Below are 21,508 nucleotides of genomic sequence, written 5' to 3' on the forward strand. Positions count from 1 at the left end.
CACAACTTGACTTGCGAGGTGGAGCCGTTCCCTCTGCGGTCGCCGGGCCAGCCCGCTGGCGGAGGCTGGCGGAGCGCGGAGGAGGGGCGAGGAGGCCGCCGACGGGCCGGGCGCAAGGGGAGGTCGGCTTCCCAGAGACAGGCTTTATTTACAGCCCCTCGCCAGGGCCGGCGGGGGGAGGAGCGCAGGAGCAGCTGCCCGCGGGCCTCGCGGACCCCGGGCAGCCGCGGTGTCACCTTGGGCCCCCACAGGCCTGAGTGCCCTTCTCACCTCGGCCTCGGGCTCTGACACCTCTGCGGAGGGGAGGTGAGAAACCAGTTTCGCGCTCCCCCCAGGGTTCGGGGAACGAGGCTTTGTGCAGAGGCCTGACCTGCCTCTCTCCACAGCGGAAGCGCAAGTGCCAGCCAGGGTCTGCATGCAGCAGGGGCCACCTGGATGGTCGGAGGTGCCCCATGGCCCATTCACAGATGCTGCCGAGATTAGCCATACCACCTCCTTGGGGCTCTTTTCCCTCAAGAGGGGGGCCTCGGTCCAACACAGCCAGCCCAGGAGAGGGTGCACATGCCCCAGCACAGGGAGCATGGCCAACGCTGCCCACCCCCACCCCCCAGCCTGCTCCCGTGGCCGCTTCAGCAGGTACAAAAGCTGAATCCATCCAGGGGGTAAAGGGCACGTGCTGGTTCCCCAGCCTGGATTCAGAGACGGTATATCCACCCACTCTTGGGGGGAGGAGTTTGGGCAGGACCTGGAAAAACTCTTTCACAGCACAACACCTAGGGCAAAGGTTGCAAACTCCAGCACCCACGGTGTGGTAGATAGGATCAATCAGTGACCTGAGCCAGGTGGGGACCAGGTGAACTGAAGAAACAGCCCTCAGCTCCAACTGATGGCTGCCAGGGGCAACGCAGGCTCAAGGTTGCCCCATCTTGGATTGTTTAAGGGAAGCTGGAAAGACGCATGATTAGGTGGTATCTCTCGATTTTAAAATGATGACAGATGAATTGCATTTATAAAAAACCACGGTGCAGTCAATAATATTGCGATAACTATTCCTGGTGCCAGGTGGGTACTGGAAATATTGGGGGGAACACTTTGTCAAGTATATGATTGTCTAACCACTAGGCTGTACACCTGAAACCAATACAAAATAATATTGAAAGTAAACTGTAATTTAAAAAAATGAAAAATAAACCATGGTGTGATCTAAATGAAACACATAATCTGTGCCCTGAATTAGGCCCACAGACAAGGGGGCTGCCTTCTTGCAGCTGGTTGCTTCTTTGAGGAAAGGTTGGCAGTTGTGTGGGAGAGCGAGACGGGGGTTCCATGAATATCCCTTCTGTCTCCTTTCCTCGTTGGAATCAAATTCAGCTTCACACACTACCAACCCACCACTTATCTTTATAAATCTGTATACTAGGTGCCCCCAACTAGGTAGATCAAGTGAATACTCCAGATTCTAGGCAGTGAGCTGTGAAGCTCCAGCCCCACTCAAGCCAACCCCTCAATCTCCCACCAGCCCCACAACCGTATCTCCAGCCAGGGATTAATCTTCCTGATGCTTCCAGCTCACAATTCTCTCTCCCAGTACATAGTTGCCAGGACCAGCCACTGTAGCTCTTAATGATACAGTGTCTGAGCTGTCCATCAATTTCTCATTTGTGTCTACCACTGGCCTCCTTATGCACATGTCACATCCCTGTCAGGTGGCAACTGTGTGGCTACAGGGGAAAAAGTCAAACTCTTTGGAACGCCTTTGGAAACGCGTTCCAAAGGAGGGTCAACTGTGTACCATCCTCAGTCCACCTGGTGTCATCGCCTCTCTTTTTCAGGGGGCACCTCAGCTGCAAACAGGGCCCTTGGCTGAGGCTCCAAGCTGGGTGGAGAGTTGAGGAGGAGAGAGGAGGGAAAAAGATAAAAATGAACATGGTTTGTTTTTTATTATTATTTTTAATCTTCACCTGAGGGTATTTTTTCCAATGCTTTTCAAAGAGAGTGGAAGGAGGGAGAGATAGAGAAACAGCGATGTGAGAGAGACACATGGGATTGGTCTCCCGCATGCGCCCTGACTATCGGGGCCCGGGATCAAGCCTGCAGCCAAGGCACTTGCCCTTGGCCGGAATCGAACCCAGGACCCTTAAATCCACAGGCCCGTGCTCTAACCACTGAGCAAAACTGGCTAGGGCTGGACATAGTTTCTTATCCCACCTCCCCCCCCAAAGTCTGTGGATGCTCTAAGCTCTAGGTGGGGCTCTTGCCATTCTATTAGAGCAGAGAAGCTGCCCTCACCACTGACAGGCTCCTGCCTGTCACCAAATCTGAAATAGAAGGGATTTGGGGTAGGTTCTCTGGGACCTCAGGGCTAACATAGAGGCATACCCCCACTCCATACCCCACCCTCTCTCTCAGTGACTGGTTTTCCCCAGTCCCTGCCCTAGCTGGGTTATAAATAACCAGGGCACATCTGAAGGGCCCTTTCAGCCACAATTCCTCATTTGGTTTGAGTGGATGATGCTGCTCCCAGGGCCTGGGAACAACCAGGCCTGGCATTCCCCAGGGCATAAGCTCTGTGCCAGTTTCTGAGTCCCATCTACAGGCTATGCCCATGGTCAGACAAGCAGGTGGCATGGGAGAAGGGCCTCAAAGCCCAAGGGCCCTCCTGTGTCCCTCCCCCCGCCCAAGGGAGCATGTGGTACCCTCAGAAGTCTCCTAGAGTATCCCCATCTGCATTCCCCATGTCTCTATTCAGCATGGTGAGATTGAGACCCACTTCTCCATCAAACCCTGAAACCTCTCAGAAGCTGTTCTCCAAATATCCATGGCATCTCTACTCCACCCCATCCCAGTCGGCTGGAAATTCCAGTGAGTAACTAGAATGCCCTTCCAGCTCCACCGGGCACACAGACTCCACTCAGCGGCCCACAGTCCTCCCCCTGGAGGGGAAGTGACTCACAAGTCCCAGTGATGCTCCCTCCCTTTCCCCTACAAAGTCCCTGAGCCAGCCCTGGACCTGAGCTTCCTCCCTGCTCCACCACACTCCCCCTACTTCACTTCAGCCTGGCTTCTGACCCTCTCCAGAGAAGCAGCCCGCTCCAGAGGCCCCTACATTGCCTTTTCCAAAACCAGGGGCCTCCTTCTCTACTCCTCAGCCTCTAAACTTGGGTTTAGGTTGGCCCTTCTTCCTCCTGCCTCCTATAAATGTGGAGTCACCCACTCAGGACCCAGGCTTCATTCAGTCCTCTACTCTGCCCTTAGAGAACTCATCCCTTGTCATTTCTAGGCCAGTGGTAGCCCTTTACCATCTGCACCCCCAGCATCTTGCTCAGCTCCAAATGTACCATGTGTGCTGTCAGCTGGATCTCCTCACTTGGAAGTCACATCCATGCTCCTCAACTCCACACATCCAGAGCAGCTGACCCTTCCCCCTCCCTAAACCAGCTTCCCCTTCCAGCTTCTCCACTTCTGTTGGCAGGGCCACCATCTTGTGACTCTTTCTTCCCTCAGGCCCCACATCCCTTTTACCCAGTCCCTTTGGTTCTTCCTTCCTTTCTTTTCTTAAAAATATTTTTTCAAATCAATTTTTATAGAGAGAGGAAGGGAGAGGGGGAGAGAGAAACATCAATATGAGAGCAAAACATGGATGGGCTGCCTCTTGCACGCCCCCTACTGGGGAGCAAGCTGGCAACCAGGGCATGTGCCCTGACCGGGAATCAAACAGACAACCTTTCGGTGCATAGGCCACCCAACCAACTGAGCTACACCGGCCAGGGCCTTCCTTCTTTTCCTTTCCCAAAGCCACCACCCCAACCAAGGTTTGCAGCATCTCACACCTACGCAATCACAATAATATTCCATTTTGACCCCTGCTCTTGCCTGTCCATCTATCTGTTCACTCACTCATTCATTCATTCATTCATTCATTCATTCATGCATGCATACCCAGGGAGAAGGCCTGGCATTACAAACACTCAAATCTAGAAGACACTACCCTTGCCATTAGAGTGCTCTCAGCCTTAGGGGGTGAAGGACACAGGAACAAACAAGGCAGTGTTCTCATTGATCAACACAGTGGGGACACAGGTCAAAGGTGCCAACCCTGCCTGCGAGGAAAAGCTTCATAGGAGAAAGGCTTCTGAGCAGCATCTGGAAAAGGGGGAGGGTTTCCAGGCAAAGGGAGGAAGGTGGGAGAGGAAAACATTTTGTAAGGAACCCCAGGAAGCCCAGCTAGAGGACAGAAGAGAAAAGGGGCAGGTGATGTGCTTGGAAAAGTGGCTAGAACCACACCTTGGAGAGTGAGGGGCGTGGACTCTCGCGCGGACAAGGGGAGCCCACTAAGATATCTGACACTCGCCAAGCCCACACTCTCAAAGTCACCAACAGTTTACTCTCCTCAACCCCACGGCCTCTCTCACTCATGGTCCATGCCCTCATTTCCTTACCCACTCAGTCAACAAGCATTTATTAACTGCCTACTGTGTGCCAGGCATTGTGCTAGCCTTCAGGACACAGCCACAAACAGGACACTCGTCTACTTCCATGGAGCTGAGGGTCTCAGGGGCAGACTGACACTGTGAGCCAAGGCAGTGCCAGGGGTGGCACACGATCTCAGAACTGCGGCACTGAGCTACAGCCCTTTCCGAAAGAATACATGGAAATATCTATTGTGATTTTAAATGTTCACACCCTCTGACTCAGCAACTCCGCTTTAAGGGATTTTTCTACAAAAACATTTCTACAAAGCCACAGAGATCTATGTACAAAGATGTTCACTGTGTTTGTGTTTATACCTGTGAAAGGCTGGAAACAGCCCAAATGTCTATCAGAGGGGGTTGGTTAAGTGAGTTACATTCGTAAAATGAAATATAATCATAAAGAAAATTGAGGTAGATCTTTAATTACTGATATGCAAGATGCCTACTTATTAAGTAAAATAAGAATAAACTGCATAACAGTACCAATAGTATGAAATACAATCTTCATATATACACATACATGTACATACCTAACTATATGTATATATAGATAGATGTCACATGGAAAAATAAGGAGGCACATTAAAACATACAGCCAGTTCTTAATAGAAGTTCTGTAGGATGGAACTTGAGACTTTCACTTTCTATATTACGTAGCTGTGTAAAGTTAGACTTTTCAGTGATGTAATCAGGGAAAATAAAGAAGTTAAAAAAAGAAGTGGGGTAAGAGCTATGATTGGGAAAGTAGGGTGAGCTCTGGGGGCACAACACAGGTGCAACTGATGGGGCAAAGGGGAAGTCATGGAAGGCTCTCCAGAGGAGGTGACATTAAAACTCATACTTAAAAATGAACAGGGGTTGATGAAGCCAGTGGGAGTTGGGGGGCAGACAGGGCTGTGTGAGGCAAAACGAATGAGTTCCTTCTGGGTGGCTAGTGTTCATTCATTCATTCATTCATTCATTCAACCAATATTTATGGAGCATCCACTGTGTGCCAGGCGCAGTTCTAGGCACTAGAATGTGCAACGAGCAAATGTTTTGTTACAAAACGAACACAATCTGCTGCACTCACATTCTACGTGGGGGGTTGGTAATGAGGCCGAAGAGGCGGGCAGGGCTCAAGCGGTCAGGTCAGGCAGGGCGCTGACAACATCACCACAGGACACAGGGAAGGCACTGAAGGGTTTTAAGCAAGGAATGGCATGACTCTGCTTCAGTACGCTTCAACCGCTGACATCAGGCTACTCTTTCTAAAGCATTGCTCACCCTGCGCCCAGCGGCGAGCCAAGTCAGCCCAAACAAGGGCAGTGGGGCTCTTGCTGATGACTCAACTGATCCAGCTGCTGACGACAACCTCGGCGGCTTACTGTCCCCCCGGAAGGACCAGGCACAGTCTCACCCCTGAGCTTGTTCTGGGCTTGAAGCCCCTTCTCCCTCCCTCCTCTTTGCCAGGCAGCTTTCTTAGCAGAAGCTCAAGCCCTGCCTCTAGATTTTCTAGAGCTCGGTATACCCTGTGCCAACGAGAACTGGCCTCAAGGGGCCAGTACCAGGGGCAGGCGGCGTGGGCTGTGGCTGCCGATGGCATCAAGTTCATCCGCTTCCTGACAACCGTGCTCCTCCCTCTGCTTTCTCTTTCTCGGTGGTAGTAGAAGTCATTCCAAAAATCCTAAGCAGAGTTCAATTACACAAAGCAAATGTTGGGTATAAGCCAGTACATGACACTGTTTATATAGTAAAACAAATAAACAAAAACGAAACCAAAACACTGCCTTCGATTCTAGATTTGAATCCTCTCTCTGTCTCTTGCCAGTTGTGTGACCCTAGGCAAGCCATTCAAACTCCGTGGGCCTCAGTTCCCTCGTCTGTAAAAAACAGGATAATTATAGCACCAACTCCAGGGTTGCAGTGAGGACTAGTCCACATAGGGCAGTGCCTGACATGAGTCATGCCCTCAGTAGGCACCAGCTAGTCTCTTCTTAGGCAGTGGTGGGGGGTTGTGGGGAGCACAGAAGGGGGAGCCCTAGCCTACTCCCAGCTACACCTCCCACCTCTTCCAGTGAGCCCAGTCCCCCGCCATGCCAGGCCATCCTCCTTTCCTTAAACCTCCTGAGGTTCTCCCACATTTCAGAACTTACGCCTTCATCTAGAATGCCCTTCCTGACCAGCACCTAGGCAGGACACTACCTACTCTCTGAGGCTGCCTCCTACATGCTCCCCTCCCTGATTCCCCAACTTGAGGTCACATGACTCTCCCCTTGGGCCCTGTGCTTCTCTCAAGGTTGTTGCACAGATGGCCTTGAAACAGAGGGATTGTGTCTCTCTCACTGTGTGTGTGTGTGTGTGTGTGTGTGTGTGTGTACACAAGGGGGTAAAGGGCCACATGCCAATTCCCCACAGCATCCAGAACCATATCTTGTAAACAGGAGGTGCTCAGAAAATAGTTAGTGAGTGGAAATGACCCCAGGAGGCTTACAGGGTGAGGCAAAGGTCTCCCAAGAAGATAAATCGAGGGTTCAGGTTAGGTGGTGGTTCAAATGGGTCATATGATGTGAGCTCCTAGGGCTAAAGGGAACCCAAAGTCACACAGTCCTACCAAAGAGAGGATATCCTCTCTACCTTCAGTCACCAACCTCTGCCTGAATCTTTCCAAGGCCTGGAAGTGGATTACCTGTCCCACTGATAGTCAATTCTAGCACTTGAAATAGTTACTCAAATCTTACCTCACGGTAACTCTATTTTCATCCTGCCTCCCAGGAAAACACGAGATAATTTTCTTTAATTTTAATTGGGTAATACTTTCACAACCTTCAAATGCAATGAGTATAAAAGGGCTAGAGTGAGCAGTCCCCTCCCATTCCTGCCCAGACACCCTCCCTAGCACGTAACCCTGCTAGGACCCTGTGATTATCTGCTTCCCCTTAGCCCTAGGATCCTAGGTCAGTAGAAACTGGTTTCAGAGAGACCATCTAGGCAACCCGAATGCCCTGACTTACCGCCCCCGGGAGACCCCTCACCTTGCCCCGTGAGCCTCCTGGGGTCACTGCCACTCACTAATTCTTTTCTGCTCACCTACCTTTTCCCACTTAGTAAATGCCCAATGTTCCCTGAAGGACCTCTCCCTCCCAGGACTACCGTTCTAGATCCTCACGTTTCGAACCTCCTTCTAGGCCAGTGGTTCTCAACCAGGGGTGATTTTGTTCCCAAGGAGACATTTGGCAATGTCTGGAGACATTTTTGGTCATCACAACTGGGGTTTGCTACTGGCATCTAGAGGACTGAGGCCAGAGAAGCTGTTAAACACCCTACAATGCACAGGACAAGCTCCCACACCCAAGAATTACCTGGCTATTTCCAGAGCACAGACTCTGCTCTAAACACACTGCAGAAGCAGACTCCAGGCTCTGAGGAGGAAGGGGGGTGAGCATTTACCAGTGCCAAACACAGTGGGCCAGCATTTCCCTCCTTCCTCAGCTCACACACCTGGTGGGAAGCGGGTGTCCAGCAAGGCAGGCCTAAGGGGAACACCCTCACGGAGGGGCCAGAGGGAAGGGAGGGCGGATTATGGCCAAGTGGGAAATGGCTCAAAGTAACTCTAACTTCTTTCCAAGCAACTGGGTCTTTGTGCTTCTCTCTTTCGCCTGAATCCCCCATGGTGGCACTCTCTAGAGGGGGGACCTTTGCCGGCAGGAATGCCCCTGGGAGCAGAGCCATGTCTGCTAGGACTACTGCAGGGACAGGAAAGTCCAAGAGCAGCCAGAGCCAGGGGCTCCTGAACAGCTAGGTTTTCACATCCCGGGAGAGATTCAAACTCAGCCATTACCTAGGGAGTAGGTCTTCTGCGTGGCACAACACTAATCATTTTTCACGGCCCTTACACCACTTGGTTGTGGCAGCAGCCTTTCTAGATAGGAGGCATTTATGCTCATTTGCAGGCGCAGGACTGAGACTCTACAGGCTGCCCAAAGTCATATAGCCAGAGGCAGGTAAAACAAGGGTGCTAAGGCTCCTGTCCTGGAGAATCGCAGAGAGCAGTGGTGACAAGTACTTGCACCTCTAACCAGCTGTGGGACCTTAGGAGGGTTATGTGACCTCTTTGCTCCACATGTGTAAAATGGGCCCCTGATGGCGCCCACCTCACAAGGCTGTGGTGAGGACCTAATGAGTCAGGATTTCTAAAGCGCTGTAACAGCGCCCAGCATTTAGTAAGTGCTATGAAAGGGTTTCTATTCTTTCTCTTCTTCTTTCTGCCATCAGGCAGGAGGGTGAGGGGGGTGTGCGGCCCTCCATATAGAAGCAACCAGTGCAAAATCGCCAGGAGCATCACCCATGCAAAAGAAAGCGCTAGCACCCACTGGTGGAGAAACTAGGTGCCGATGACGGAGAACAGTCCCTGGGATAGGAGCCAGCCTGCGGACGGGATGTTCTCTGCCCTGGCAGAGCACAAAGCCCAAAGGCCACCCAGCCTCTGCCGCCGGGTGGCTCACTTGTGTGTGGCCAACACCTTAATGCGAAGACCTTCTCCGGGGCTTTCACAGCACTTGTTTCAGGGGCAATTTAACACCTGTTGGTGTGACTACGTGGGTCAGTCAGCCTCCCTGTTGCCCCCCCCAAAGACTCCAGGGCTCAAGGGTAGGGAATGGGTTTTGCTGGGTGCACCTTCATATCCACAGTGCCTGGGCCTGTAGGAGACCAGCAGACCTTCCCTGAAGAAATGTTACTTTGGAAGCAGCCTGACTGGCAGATGTGAAATAATGAATGACTGTAATCCCGGCACACTGGTGGGGAGGAGACCCCAGACAGGCCGGGAGGGATGCTCCAGGTGAGCCAGGCGTGGTTGGTTCATCAGGGAAGACCAGCTCGGAGCCAGGTGTGAGAGCAGGGAGGGCCAGAGACGACAGGGAGAGCCAGCTTCGGAGGGAGCTGAGGATCACCACCAGGGCACTATGTCTCCCTCCCTCCCTCCTTCTCAACTCAGGCAAGCTAAAGAAACCCCCCTGAGCCTTAATTTCTTCATCCACAGAATGGGGGGCTCCCCCAGTGGTTGGAGGAGTTAAGTGGCAATGAGGCCCGTGGGCTCCCAGTGTAGCACCTGGCACGTAGGAGAAGCCAGTTAGTCTCCTCTTTACAAAGAAGATCAAAGATCTGAAAAGGAGAGACGGGAGAAGCAAGGCTGCTAAGACAAGGGACCGGCAACCTGAGGGCACTATGGCTCTGATTCCGCCGGCAGCTGGAAACTCCGAGAGGCATAACGACCACAGGAGCTGCTAACCCACGAACCCAGGCCTCGAACGCAGTCCTATAGGAGCAGCCTGGGACACAATCAAGATGCTCTCACTCTCCACTCACCTAGTAGCAAACTTCTTGTTTTGCAACCTCAGATCTCAAACCCCAAGTCTTAGAGGGACTGAGGAAGGAAAGAGAAGGCAGAGATTGGCTCTGGCTTCATCCAGAGACTGGATCTGCCCCACCCCCTCCTCCCTGGCCATCCCAGTGATTCCACAAACACCAGGTGAGCACCCCTAGGTGCCCGCCTCAGACCTGCTGTCGAGGGCCATGGAGACGATCGGGGCAGTAACTGTGTATTTCCCAGGCAGTGACGGGCTAAGCGATGGGTCGTAAAAGCTTCACAAGGGAGGTGGTGTTTGAGCGGACTTGGCAGCACCACACAGACTCCAGCGTCAGAAAGACCCGAGTTTAAATCTCTGGCCCCACTGGTTTGTCTTGGGCAAATTAAGTCACTTTTTCTCTGTGCCTCAGTTTCCTCAACTGTCAAATGATGATCACTGCCCCTACCTTAGAGGGTTGTGGTTGGCCTTAAATGAGGCAACCCATATAAGAGGCTCATTGAAAACCTAAGTATCTGTGATGATGAGGGGGGGGAGGGGAGGGAAGGGAGGGGGAGAGAGAGGAGGCCCACAATGGTGATCATTTCAACTCTCCCCCCCTTCCCTTTGGATTCTCCTGCAAGCTGGAGTCTGAACCCTCCAGTTCAGCCTTTTGTTAGACACCCTTTGACCTGCTGTGGGTAATAAGGGAACTGCAGAATGAGTGTGACATTGAGCATCCTAGCTAAAATGTATATAGACCCGACAACTTACAAAGCGCTCTGCCTAACACCATCTCACGGAAGCCTCACAACAGCTGTGTGAGGTGAGGAAGGAGGGCGTTCTCAGTACCTTCACTTTAGATATGAGCAAAACTGGAGCCCAGAGAGGGTAACTGACATCCTGAGATCACACAGCTAGAAAGCGGCAGTGCTGAGACAGCACCCAGCTTTTCTCTCTCCCTTGTGGCCCCTTTTTACTGCACCCCCCAAGAGGGTAAACAAAGGAGTCCATAGCTTGTGGGGAGCACGCTTTTCTGTAAGACCTTGTCCTGGCAGAGGGATGAGTGCCCCCAGTTGTCAGCTGAGATGAAGAGTCCATCCCTCCTTCCCAGGGCGAAACCAGGCACTCTCAGTTGAATTGACCCATCAGTGGTCTGTGGCCCTGCCCCTGCCAGGGAGCTCTGCTCAGCCTTGGGCTTGGGGACAGTGAGGTATCTGCAGGGCAGGACATCAGGTGTCACACTGATACCTTGGGGAGTGGGGGATGCTGTGCGGAAGGGTGCGTGTCCTGCCAACGCCACAGAGACTTGGCTTCATTTGGGCGTCCACACTGGACAGGACTGATCCAACCCCAGAAAGGAGGTTGCTAAAGCCTATTCAGTCTTGTCAAGCAACCATTCATCAGACTGGGTCCTTGCAAAGTTCCCAGCTCCCCACTCCTCTAAAAGCTGGTGAGAAGTCTTGTGGGTCCCAGTCACCAAGGACTGAGCACCCACAGTGAGCCAGGCTCAATGCTGCAGGCCTTACCTGCGCTATCCCAGTCTACCCTCTCAGGTAGTTAGTCCTATTTAGAGACCAAGGGACTGAGGCTCAGAGGGGTTATGACACTCCTCCAGTGTCTCACAGCTAGAGAGCAGGCGGGCATCTAGCCAAAGCTCATGTTCCTTCCATTCTCAGGGCTGTTGGGAGAGTAAGACTATGATGCTTCATTTTATGTGTCAACCTCACTGTGCCATGGGTGCTCAGACATTTGAACAAAATTACTCAGGGTGTGTCTGTGAGGGTGTTTCTGGATGAGATGCACTTTTGACTCAGTTGACTGAGTCAAGCACATTTCCCTTCCTAATGTGGGGACTTGAGTAGAGTAAAAAGGCTGCTGGGTAAGAGGGAACTACTCTTGCCTGACTGTTGAGCTGGGACACGGGTCTGTCTCAGCCTTCAGGCTCAGACTGAAACATGGGCTCTTCTTGGGTCTCAAGCCTCCTGGCTTTCTAGTCGGAAAGGCCATTGGCTCTGCTGGTTCCAGACTCAGGCTCGAACTATATACATCAGCTTTCCTGGGTCTCTAGTTTGCTGACTGCAGATCTTAGGATTTCTCAGCCTCCCTAACTGAGTAGGCCAATTCCTTATAATAATCCCCCACCCCCACCCCACGAATTCTATTGGTTCTGTTTCTCTCGAAAATCCTAACACGTAGACCAAACTTTGGGCTTCTAAGCACACAGGGGCTGCATATTTGGGTGTGCAATGCCCAAGTGCCAGAGGCTAGAACAATCGTCTGATTTGGTCTAAAAGTCCCCTCGGTTCCCAAGGCCCCAACAGGAAGCCTGGCAGGGAGGGGACCTGCCTGGACAAATGAGCAGAGCCAAGTAGCAGAAGCCTTGGCTTGCTTTCTTCTTCTCTCGTCTCCCTTCCCTCTTCCTCTTCCTCTTTTTCTTCTTTTTCTAAACTTAAACTGCTCCCCAAGTACTCAAGAAGAGGTGGTCAGCTCACCCCAGCGCCTCAATGTAAACAGCAATACTCGCCGAGCCCACTAGATGGGGACAGCGACACAGCCGAAAGGGCAAAAATGCAACTCAGGAGGGGCGCAGGGCTGGAATGTCACTAGGCTCCCCAGGCTGGAGAAAGGCTCCCTACCCCTATCTTGCATGACTTCTAGCCAATGGTGTTGACCTCAACCTTCCAGTTCCCAAGCACTTTAATCGGTTGTCACTGTAGCATCTCTGGTTTTCGAAGTCCTCAAGCCAAGTTATTCCCTCGTGAGCCTCCAAGCAAAATGCGCAACTACAAACTGAAGTCAGTCACTGCCCCGAGGCCTCCGAGCTCCAGGCAGGGGCACCTCCCCTTACGCCTGTCGCCTGTTTCACTGGAGAGTGAAAGTGCCTACAGTACCTTTCACCAGGGAATCTGAAAGTCGATGGGCAAGCACTCTAGCAAGGTGGTTATGTGACGAGGGAAGGAACCGGCCCAGGAAGCAAGGAGGAAAGCAGAGAGGGGAGAAGGAAATGGCAAGCACCCCTTTTGTCTTCAGCAGGCGGCTCTCTTTGGCCACGTGCTCTCGGCTCTCGGCCAGCATTCCTGGCCCTGTGTCGTGTCCTACAGTGAATCTTCCTGCACCTGCTCACAGTAGGTGCCCTGGGGAGGGGCGTGTCCCTGAGCCATGCTGTGATGAGACACCTAAAGGCAGAGATGGAAACCCGGAGTCTCCCCCTTCCTTTCCCGGCCTCAGTTCAGGTCCCGGAATGCTCTCTCTTCCACCAGTAGCAAAAATCCTGCCCTGTATGTCCAAGACAGTTGTCTCTCACCCGCCACCCTTCCTAGGAGGACGAAACAACACACCAGAATGCTGGCGGCGGGGGGCCTGGGCCTGACCAACACCCCCACCATCCCCTCCACCTCCCACCTGCCCCCACCATCCCTTCCCAAAGTTGCACTGCCTGGCAGCTGAGCGCTGCCTCCATTGCCATGGCAACACTGTGGCTTCCCCCAAGTGGGAAGCTGGTAACCAAGGCCCTTGTTGCCAAAGGCTATAACAGCCACCCCGGTGTGCTGTGCTGTGCGAAGAGGAGGGTGAGAGCTGGCGGAGGGGTGGAGGGTGGCCAAGGGAGGCTGGGAGGAAAGGAAGCAGGGGGTTCTCAAGAAATGGTAGCGTCCAGGTAGCCCTCCCTGGTTGGCTGGAGGGTGGCATGGGGGGGGGGGCCTTGTAGGAGGGGAACAAGGACCTCACAGCATCTCAGTGACTTGACTGCTCCTGGGGGGTATTAGAGGGAAGAAAGGGGACCTCCACAGAACACATCTGGAAGCCCTCTACCCAGCAGGACCAGGCACTCCAAGCCCCCCAAAATGGAGGAACGGCTTTGATTCTCCCCAACTTCAGAATAACGGCCCCCAGGAATTTCTGTCTTGCTTGCTTATGTGTCTCAGAGGCACTCACGCAAGCTGGGCCCCGAGAGAGCCAGTCCCTGTGGCAGGAACAGCATTAATGACAAGGACTGCAAACCTCCACACATTTCTACCCCCCTGGTTTGTCTCAGAGCACATACTTCACATTCCTTATAAAACGCTTGTCTTTGAAACAGAGTTTCCATCAGCCAACAAGAGTTGAAGTGGGCACCGTGAGAGCTCATCCCGTCCCAGAGGACGGCTGGATGGGGGCCCGTGGTCCCCGGGGACTGCTGCGGAAGCGCTCGCTCCACCTCACGGTGAGCACCCGGCAGCCTCGGCTTGCTCAGCTGCCATCTGTGCATTTACAGCCCACAGGTCACATGCGCAGCCACTGTCCAGCCCCAGCCCAGAGAGAAGAGCCTGTTCCCTCCCGAAGGCCCCATCCTGCTAGAGGTGCAGAAAAAGAAAACTGAAAGAGCAAGTGGGGGTGTCCAGCAGGCAGGGGGAGCAGATGGCTGGCAGAGGCAGAGAGAGAGCAGCAGGTAGGGTGGGAGGGGAGCCTCGTCTGAGAGGGGTCCGGGACTGGAAAGAGATGACACGGGCACCAAGAACAGCCAGGTCCCAATGTCCCCAGGCTCGCTCCCCCCAGGAGCATCCCCAGCAGACCCTGGCCGTGACACCCATGCCTGCCCTCCCCCCTCCCCTGAAGCCCTCTCTTCCCAAACCCAGAAGAGAAAGCAGGTGTACCTACCCCAGGTGCCAGTCCCTCGGGCGGGGTGGGGGAGATGCTGTCCCCTCCGCCCTGGCTTCGGGCGCTGAGCTGGGGCGACATGGTGGGCGACTCGTCGATGTAGGGCATGGTCTCCGAGCCCTCGGGGGGCCCCTTCTGCTCTTCATTCCCCTCTCCGTCGTAGTCGTCGGCCCCGTAGCTGAAGTCTGAGACAAGGAACAAGAAAGGCCACTGAGAGTCCTCCACGAGGGCTGCCAGGGACTGGTAGCGCAGTGGGCGCCGGCGGCGGCCCCCGGCTGCCATGCCCCCGGCCACGGCATCCAGGGCCCGCCAGGCGGGGGCCGCGCGGGGCTGGGGCGCCTGCGCTTCAGGGGCCGCCGGCAGCCCGCTGCCACCTGCTTAATAGCATGGCAGCCACGGGTGTCGAGCTGCTGCTTCCTTTGCCTCCTGCCTAATTCCGAGGCTCAAAATTAACAGCGGGAGCAGCAGGCAGGACGCTTCCAACTCTCCTCTCTGAGTCACCATTTTGCTTTTTATAGGGAACAAGGAGGTGGGGATGGGCCAAGCGATGTCACTTCCTGAGCCCCTCCTCCTAGGGTACCATTTGTACACTGAGCCAGATCCCTGGACGAGGGGGGGCAGAGCAGGTTTCGGGGTGGGGAGCTAAGGAATGGCACCCAAGGGGGCCCTAACCCCTCAGAACAAGGCCTCGTGCAGGACGGGGCCCAAGGCTGGCAGAGCGGGGGCGAGAAGGCGGCACCGAGGCCTGGCAGGGACTCGATTGAACAGACTCCTAAAAGCCAGCACTTACTTCTATAATTTCAATGCGGGCTCCCTTCGGGGAAGGGGGGGAAGAAAAGACTGTAGGGAAGTCCAGCTGCGGTTAACCCCTTTGGGTGCCAGCACCACGCAGGTTCCAGAGCCCACGCACAGACACCCCTTCCCTGGATGCAGGGCAGCACCTCTGAAAGGCCCCTGGTCAAACCTCACCAGTGGGGTCTCTCCTGCAGCAGCTCCTGGCTGGGCCCGTCCCATCACCTGCTCAGATATTACTTCTTCCAGGGTGTCTTCCCTGGCGTCCGGGCTCAGAACTGCTACAGCTCGTGTGCCTCTGTGGATCCTGCTCATTTGCCCCTAAACCCTGGGGGCAGGAACTGGGTGTCTCAGTCATCACTGTGTGCCCAGCACCCAAGGGCCGACATGCAGCAGGGCCTCGGGAAATGTGCGTGAAGAGAATGAATGAGCGGAGGAACGCAGTGCCCCTCTCAGGTCTGAGGCTTGAGCCAAGTTCTCCACTGCGGCCCGGCCCCTCCTCCTCTGTCATAACATACCAGCCCCTGGGCGGTCAACAGCCTGAGAATGGTGTCAACAGGTCACCAGGGCTCCTGGCCACGGCCACACTCTGTGCAATCTGGCCCTTTGGCAGCTGAGAGCTTCCCCAGCCTCGCTGCACCTGCTCTCTCCGACTTCCTCTCCAGTCCCCGTGCTGACAGCCCATTAAGCTGTCAGGGGACATGGCTATTATTTTTTCCCCAGGATAGGCACCCATGTGGAGAACCACAGAACCTAGTGACCCAGTCACTGAGCTGTGTGTATGCCATGTACCCGGGAGACAGGGTCCATGGCCCCGAAGGACACAGGCCTATGTCTGAGGATAGCAGGGAGTGAGCCAACTCCACTATTTCCAGGGATTAGGAGGAAAAAGAGGAGCCGCAGCATCCAGTCTGCCCGAGGCTGGCACTGTGAGGGGGCCTGGCTGTTTGCCGAGACCTGCTCACTTTGGAAAAGCACAGGGAGGACATGAAACATCGTGTTGACCTGCCATCTCTCCTCCAGGAGGCTCCAGGCTGCCCTATTACTCCTGGAGTCAAGGCCGGGGTGTTAGCTATGGTGAGCCCTGGCCTGCTCCGATTCCAGCAGGCCACGCGGACTCTCCTATACGCTGGCCAATTCCCAGGGGTCACAGGACCAGATCCCTCACTCTCAAGACCTTTCCCAAGGGCAGAAGTAGAAAGGACAACAGGAAAGGGGGCATGGCTTGCCTCTACCACATAGCCTGGAGCTGGCTGGGCCACCTCTGGACTTCTTTTATATAAGAGGGAAAAAATGCCTGTTATTTAAATTACTGTTATTTCATTTTTACGTTATATGCAGTCAAACCTAATTGTCACTGACCCAGATGGTTTTCCCTGACATTCTGTCTGGGTGTTTTTCCTACTGCCTTCACTGTTCCTTCTCAATCTCCTTGGTGGAATCCTCTTTCTTTGCCCACCCTTTAAAAATTGGTATTCCAGCCTTGCCAGTGTGGCTCAGTGGTTGAGCATCAATCCATGCACCAAGAGGTCACCGAATTGATTCCCCGTCAGGGCACATACCTGGGTTGCAGGCTCGATCCCCAGTAGGGGGCATACAGGAGGCAGCCAATTGATGATGTTTTTTTCTCTCTCTCCCTCTTCCTTGCTCTCTCTCTAAAATCAATAAAAACACATTATTTAAAACGTTGTATTCCTTATATATCCTTACTATCAAATACTGCTCAGCCATAAAAAGAGACAAACTACTGATACATGCAACAACAGAAATGACTCTTACAAACTCCTACAGACTCTCACACTAAGTGAAACAAGCCAGACACAAAAGAGCATATCCTGTATGGTTCCACTTACATGAAGTTCTACAACAGACAAAGCTAATCTATGGTTGAAAAAAAGTAAAAATAGTGGTTGCCTCTGGCAGTAGGGTAGGGTCAGGAGTTTACTATAATGGGCACAGGGAACTTTCTGGAATGATGGAAATGTTCTGTATCTTGACAGGGATTTGGGGTACACAGGTGGATTCATTCATCAAATACTACACTTAAGATTTTTGCATTTCACTAAATGATGAACTCTAGTTAACGATATGCATGCTTATGTGTTGAAGCAAAGTGCACTGATGTCAGCAACTTACTCTGAAACACATAAAAAATAAGATGGGTTGATGTTTAGAGGGATGGATAGATGTGTGATAAAGCAAGTACAGAAAAATGATAATTATATAGACTCTAGATGATGGGTATGTGGGTGTTCACTGTACAATTCTTTAAACTTTAACATATGTTTGAAATTTTTCATAATAAAATGGTGGAGAAAACTTGGTGTTCCCCAGGATTCTGTCACTCCTGCTCTGCTCCCTCTCCCAAATCTTATTTACATTCCAGGGTGAGGTCTGGGCTGCAGACCCATCTCTCTGTTTCCTGAACATCTCTACCTTCTGTGCCAGATCCCTCAGGTTGGAAACCTAGGAGTTGTTTCAGATTCCTCCCTCTTCCTGCTCTTCTACACCCTGAACTAGCCCCACTCCCCATCCTCCTCACCAACTCTTATGAGGACAATTCCAGCACTCTCTCCCCTGTTCAAAATTTAACAGTTCCCCATTCACTTCAAAGTACAGCCCAAACCCCTCAGTTCCAGGCCCTTCATGGTCACCCGATTCTGCCTTTACAGGGTCATGTTCTGCTGCCCTCTAATACCAGACATCGTCTCGGTCCCTGTAGTGGGTCGAATAGTAGTCCCCAAATGTATATGTCCCAATCCTAACCTTAGTACCTGTGAATGTGACTTTATTTGAGAAAAAGGGCTTTTCAGATGTAATTAAGTTAAGGCTCTTGAGATGATATTATCCTAGATTAGCTGAGTGGGTCCTAAATTTGACGATGTGTCCTTATAGGAAACAGAAGGGGAGCAAACAGACACACAGAAGAAGGCCATGTGAAGCTGGAGGCAGAGATTGTACTTATGCTGCCAAAACCAAGGAATGCATGGAGTCACCAGATGTTGGAAGAGGCAAGCAAGAATTCTCCCCCGAGAGCCTTGGCCAAGAGCATGACCCTGCCAACACTGTGATTTTAGACTCTTGCCTCCAAACCGTGAGAAAATAAATTCCTATTGTTTTAGGCCACAAGTTTGTGATTCTTTTTTTTTTTTTAATGGCAGCCCTATGAAATTAATACAGTTCCCAAACAGACAACACTGTTTCCCACCTCTGGACCTTTGCACATGCTGTCCTTATACTTAGAATACCCTCTTCACCCCTGTCCACCCAGTGAAATTCTATTTAGCCTTCAAGTCCAGCTCAGTTGCAACCTTCTCCTATGAACCTCATGTCTCCTGAATAAAGCGCTTTTGCAAATCAATGAGAAACTTTCTAAAGGAGTTAGAGAAATAAACAGAAAATTAAGAAGAGAACTACAAATGCATATATACATATAAATGTTAGCCTCTCTTGTAATCAAAGAAAATGCAAACTTGTGCTTTTTGCAATTTTTCTATCAAATCAGCAAGGATAAAACAAACGCCTAGAGTTGTCAGGGAACAGGCACTCTCAGAAACTCTTGGAGGGTATTGTACAAGTGCCACAACTTTTCTGGAGTCAACTTGGTAACTTGTATCAAAAGCTTTAATAGCTGGTACAGCTTTTACCCAGCATAATCCAAGATTGTGTCCTAAGAAATTAATTCTAAATGTACATATAAATAAAGTTAAACGGTTATTAGTCACAGGGCTGTTTATGATTGTGAAATATTAAAAAACAACCTAAATGATTAATTATAGGGAATTGGTTGAGCAAATTATGGTATATCTCCAAGATGGACTACTATGTAGCCATTAAAAATCTTATGGATGACATACATCATCTTATTAAGTGAAAAGGGAAATTAATAATAGTATGTACAGTATGACGTTATGTTTAAAAAAATAAAAATGTCTGTATGTGCATAGAATAAAGCCTGCAATGCAACAACACAAAGCAGCTATAAAGCATACAGATTCCAGCAATTTGGGAGAAATGAATCCATGGTGTCTTCTCTCTAAGACACTAGCAGACACTGTCTCCTACCCAATATCCGTCTTCCCTTCTTCCCTGCTTACTTTACCCTGGCTTTATACGCGGTGGCAATGGATCCGGTCCCAGGCAAGTTACCCACTTTCTCTGCCTCTCGTGCAATCAGGAGTGGCCATTTGACAGCGTTCTGATGGATGAGACCCAAGTAAAGTAGAATGGGACCTCTGGCAAGGCCTTTGCTTTACTAATTAAAAAACGACTTCTCGCTGTGAACTCAGATGTGATGACCGGAGCTGCAGTGGCCATATTGCTGCCATGAGGAAGTAATCAAGAAAGAACAGAGCCATTTCCCTGATGCTGTTGAGGTGCTGAGCCACACACTAGAGACAGCCTGCCTCATTTCTTGCTTAGTGGGAAACATAAGCCCTTATATGTTAGGTTTTCTGCCACTTAAAATGAACACATTCCCATGTGACACCCTTATAGCCCAGTAAAGAAAGGCTGTCCAATAAGCAATAAAACATCCTAGATGCTACAACAGAAGTGCCTCGTGAGTGAGGCCCAGGAGGGAGCAGGCACCAGTGTGGGCGAGGGGGTGGCTGGAAGGGCTTGGGAGATACTCGAAGGGAGGTGGGGTGTATCACTGGGGTTAAAAGCAGGATGCTGGGTCACACGGCTTAGGTTCCATCACTTTCTAATCTCCTTGTGCTCAGAAGAGTGTCTGCCACAAGGATTGTGAGTGGTTAAACCAGTGAATGTGAAAACGATGACGAAGGGACTGAGTGCACAGGGCTGCTGCGAGGATTAAACGGAATAAAGGCTTCGTACATAGTAAGTACCCAGTAAATCTCAGCTGCTATTATTAATATTATTAATTGCATCTTGAAAGATGTGTGGGTGCTTGCCAGGCAGATGGGGGACATGAGCAGAGTTCTAGGCAATGAGAAGAGGCTTGGCAAAGGCACAACATGTGAAGCAGCAGGGCCCCCTAAGGGGCTATAAATAGCCCCGCACGCACAGAACACTGAGTGAGCAGGAGGGTGAGGGGCAGATAATGCTGGAGCAGTGGGCACAGACCAGCACAAAGAGGGCCTCCTGAGCTGGGCTAAGAATTAGGCAGGGCCCAGTGGGGACCATTGATCTGGACCATACCTGCTGCAAGGTCTTGCCAGCTACATCATTGCCAAATATCTCTTTTAGATAATTCCTCCCCATGCATACGTTCCTCTGTTGAGTTACAATGCAGGCAGAATCCTGTGACCTCCGGATCTCCTAGGAGTCACGCAGATGGGGACCACATGTGAACACAGGATTACCCATTCCAAGACTGTAATTGATGGGACCCATGCCAGATAGCAGGATGTGAGCCAACCAGCGACAGACCATGGACACATGCTCTTTTGGACAATGTGAAGAGTTCGCCTGTGGGAGGGTAGGTTCAAACCCAATGACCAACACTCATTTCTACCATCTTAAGCTCTGGTGGGCTGAAGGGAGAGAAAGCAGGGGTTGGGGGGGGGGCAAAGCAGCTGGAGGCGCACAGGTGTCAAGCTGTTTACAAACTTCCCCTGAGATTATCTGGCACCAATGACCAATGGACACAGCCAGAAAACATCCTGGTACCCCCAAACCCCAAAGAGATGCTGAGGACAGTTTGGGGGCTCTTTCCAACCTCTTCTTAGACACTAAGAATCCGTGAGGGCAGGGTAAAGTTCTAGGGATGGAATGGTCCTGCCCTCCCAACAAGGGTGGTACAAGAAATGATATTAAGTGATAAACTTATTTCCTGCCCTAGAACAGATGATGGCAGTGGGGGAGGAGGGACTTGAGAGAACAACTGAGGGAAGCCCAGGCCTGACCATCATTCCCACAGAAGTGACTTAACCTTCCAGAGGCTCAGTTTCCTCATCTATAAAATGGGGCTAACGCATAATGCCTATACCTTATGAGTTTTTTGTGAGTTTGCAATGAGAAAATATATGCAATGCAAGGTAACTGTCTCATGGCCAGCACTGAATAAACAGTAGTTATTATCATTATTACCCCGGTCCTCTCCCAGAGCAGTAAGTGCCCTTGAGGATCTCTTAGTCCTTGAAAAGTAAAGAGAAAAACCAGGGCTCACAGGACTTCCTCCATCAGCCAACTCAATTGTTCACTGGTGGGCCTGCACTCAGTAGGCCCAGCATGGAGGCAGGCATCGGAAATAGTTTAAGTCTGACACTTGAAGACACCAGTTCCAACCTTTGCTGCACACTGGAATCCCCTGGGGAG

General features: G+C 51.8%; 1 protein-coding gene across 3 annotated transcripts in view; it reads right to left on the reverse strand.

The window, feature by feature from the left end:
• Window positions 1-21,508, reverse strand: part of ABR (ABR activator of RhoGEF and GTPase) — a 167,534-nt gene that overhangs the window by 77,581 nt on the left and 68,445 nt on the right. For all 3 annotated transcript variants that reach the window (XM_087825987.1, XM_087825986.1, XM_087825988.1), the window contains one exon: window positions 14,435-14,619. In XM_087825987.1, coding sequence (XP_087682113.1) covers window positions 14,435-14,619 — 185 coding nt within the window. The remainder of the gene's footprint in view (window positions 1-14,434; window positions 14,620-21,508) is intronic.

This window comes from Miniopterus natalensis, chromosome 17, assembly GCF_054644295.1.
Source record: "Miniopterus natalensis isolate mMinNat1 chromosome 17, mMinNat1.hap1, whole genome shotgun sequence".
Lineage (NCBI taxonomy): Eukaryota > Metazoa > Chordata > Mammalia > Chiroptera > Miniopteridae > Miniopterus > Miniopterus natalensis.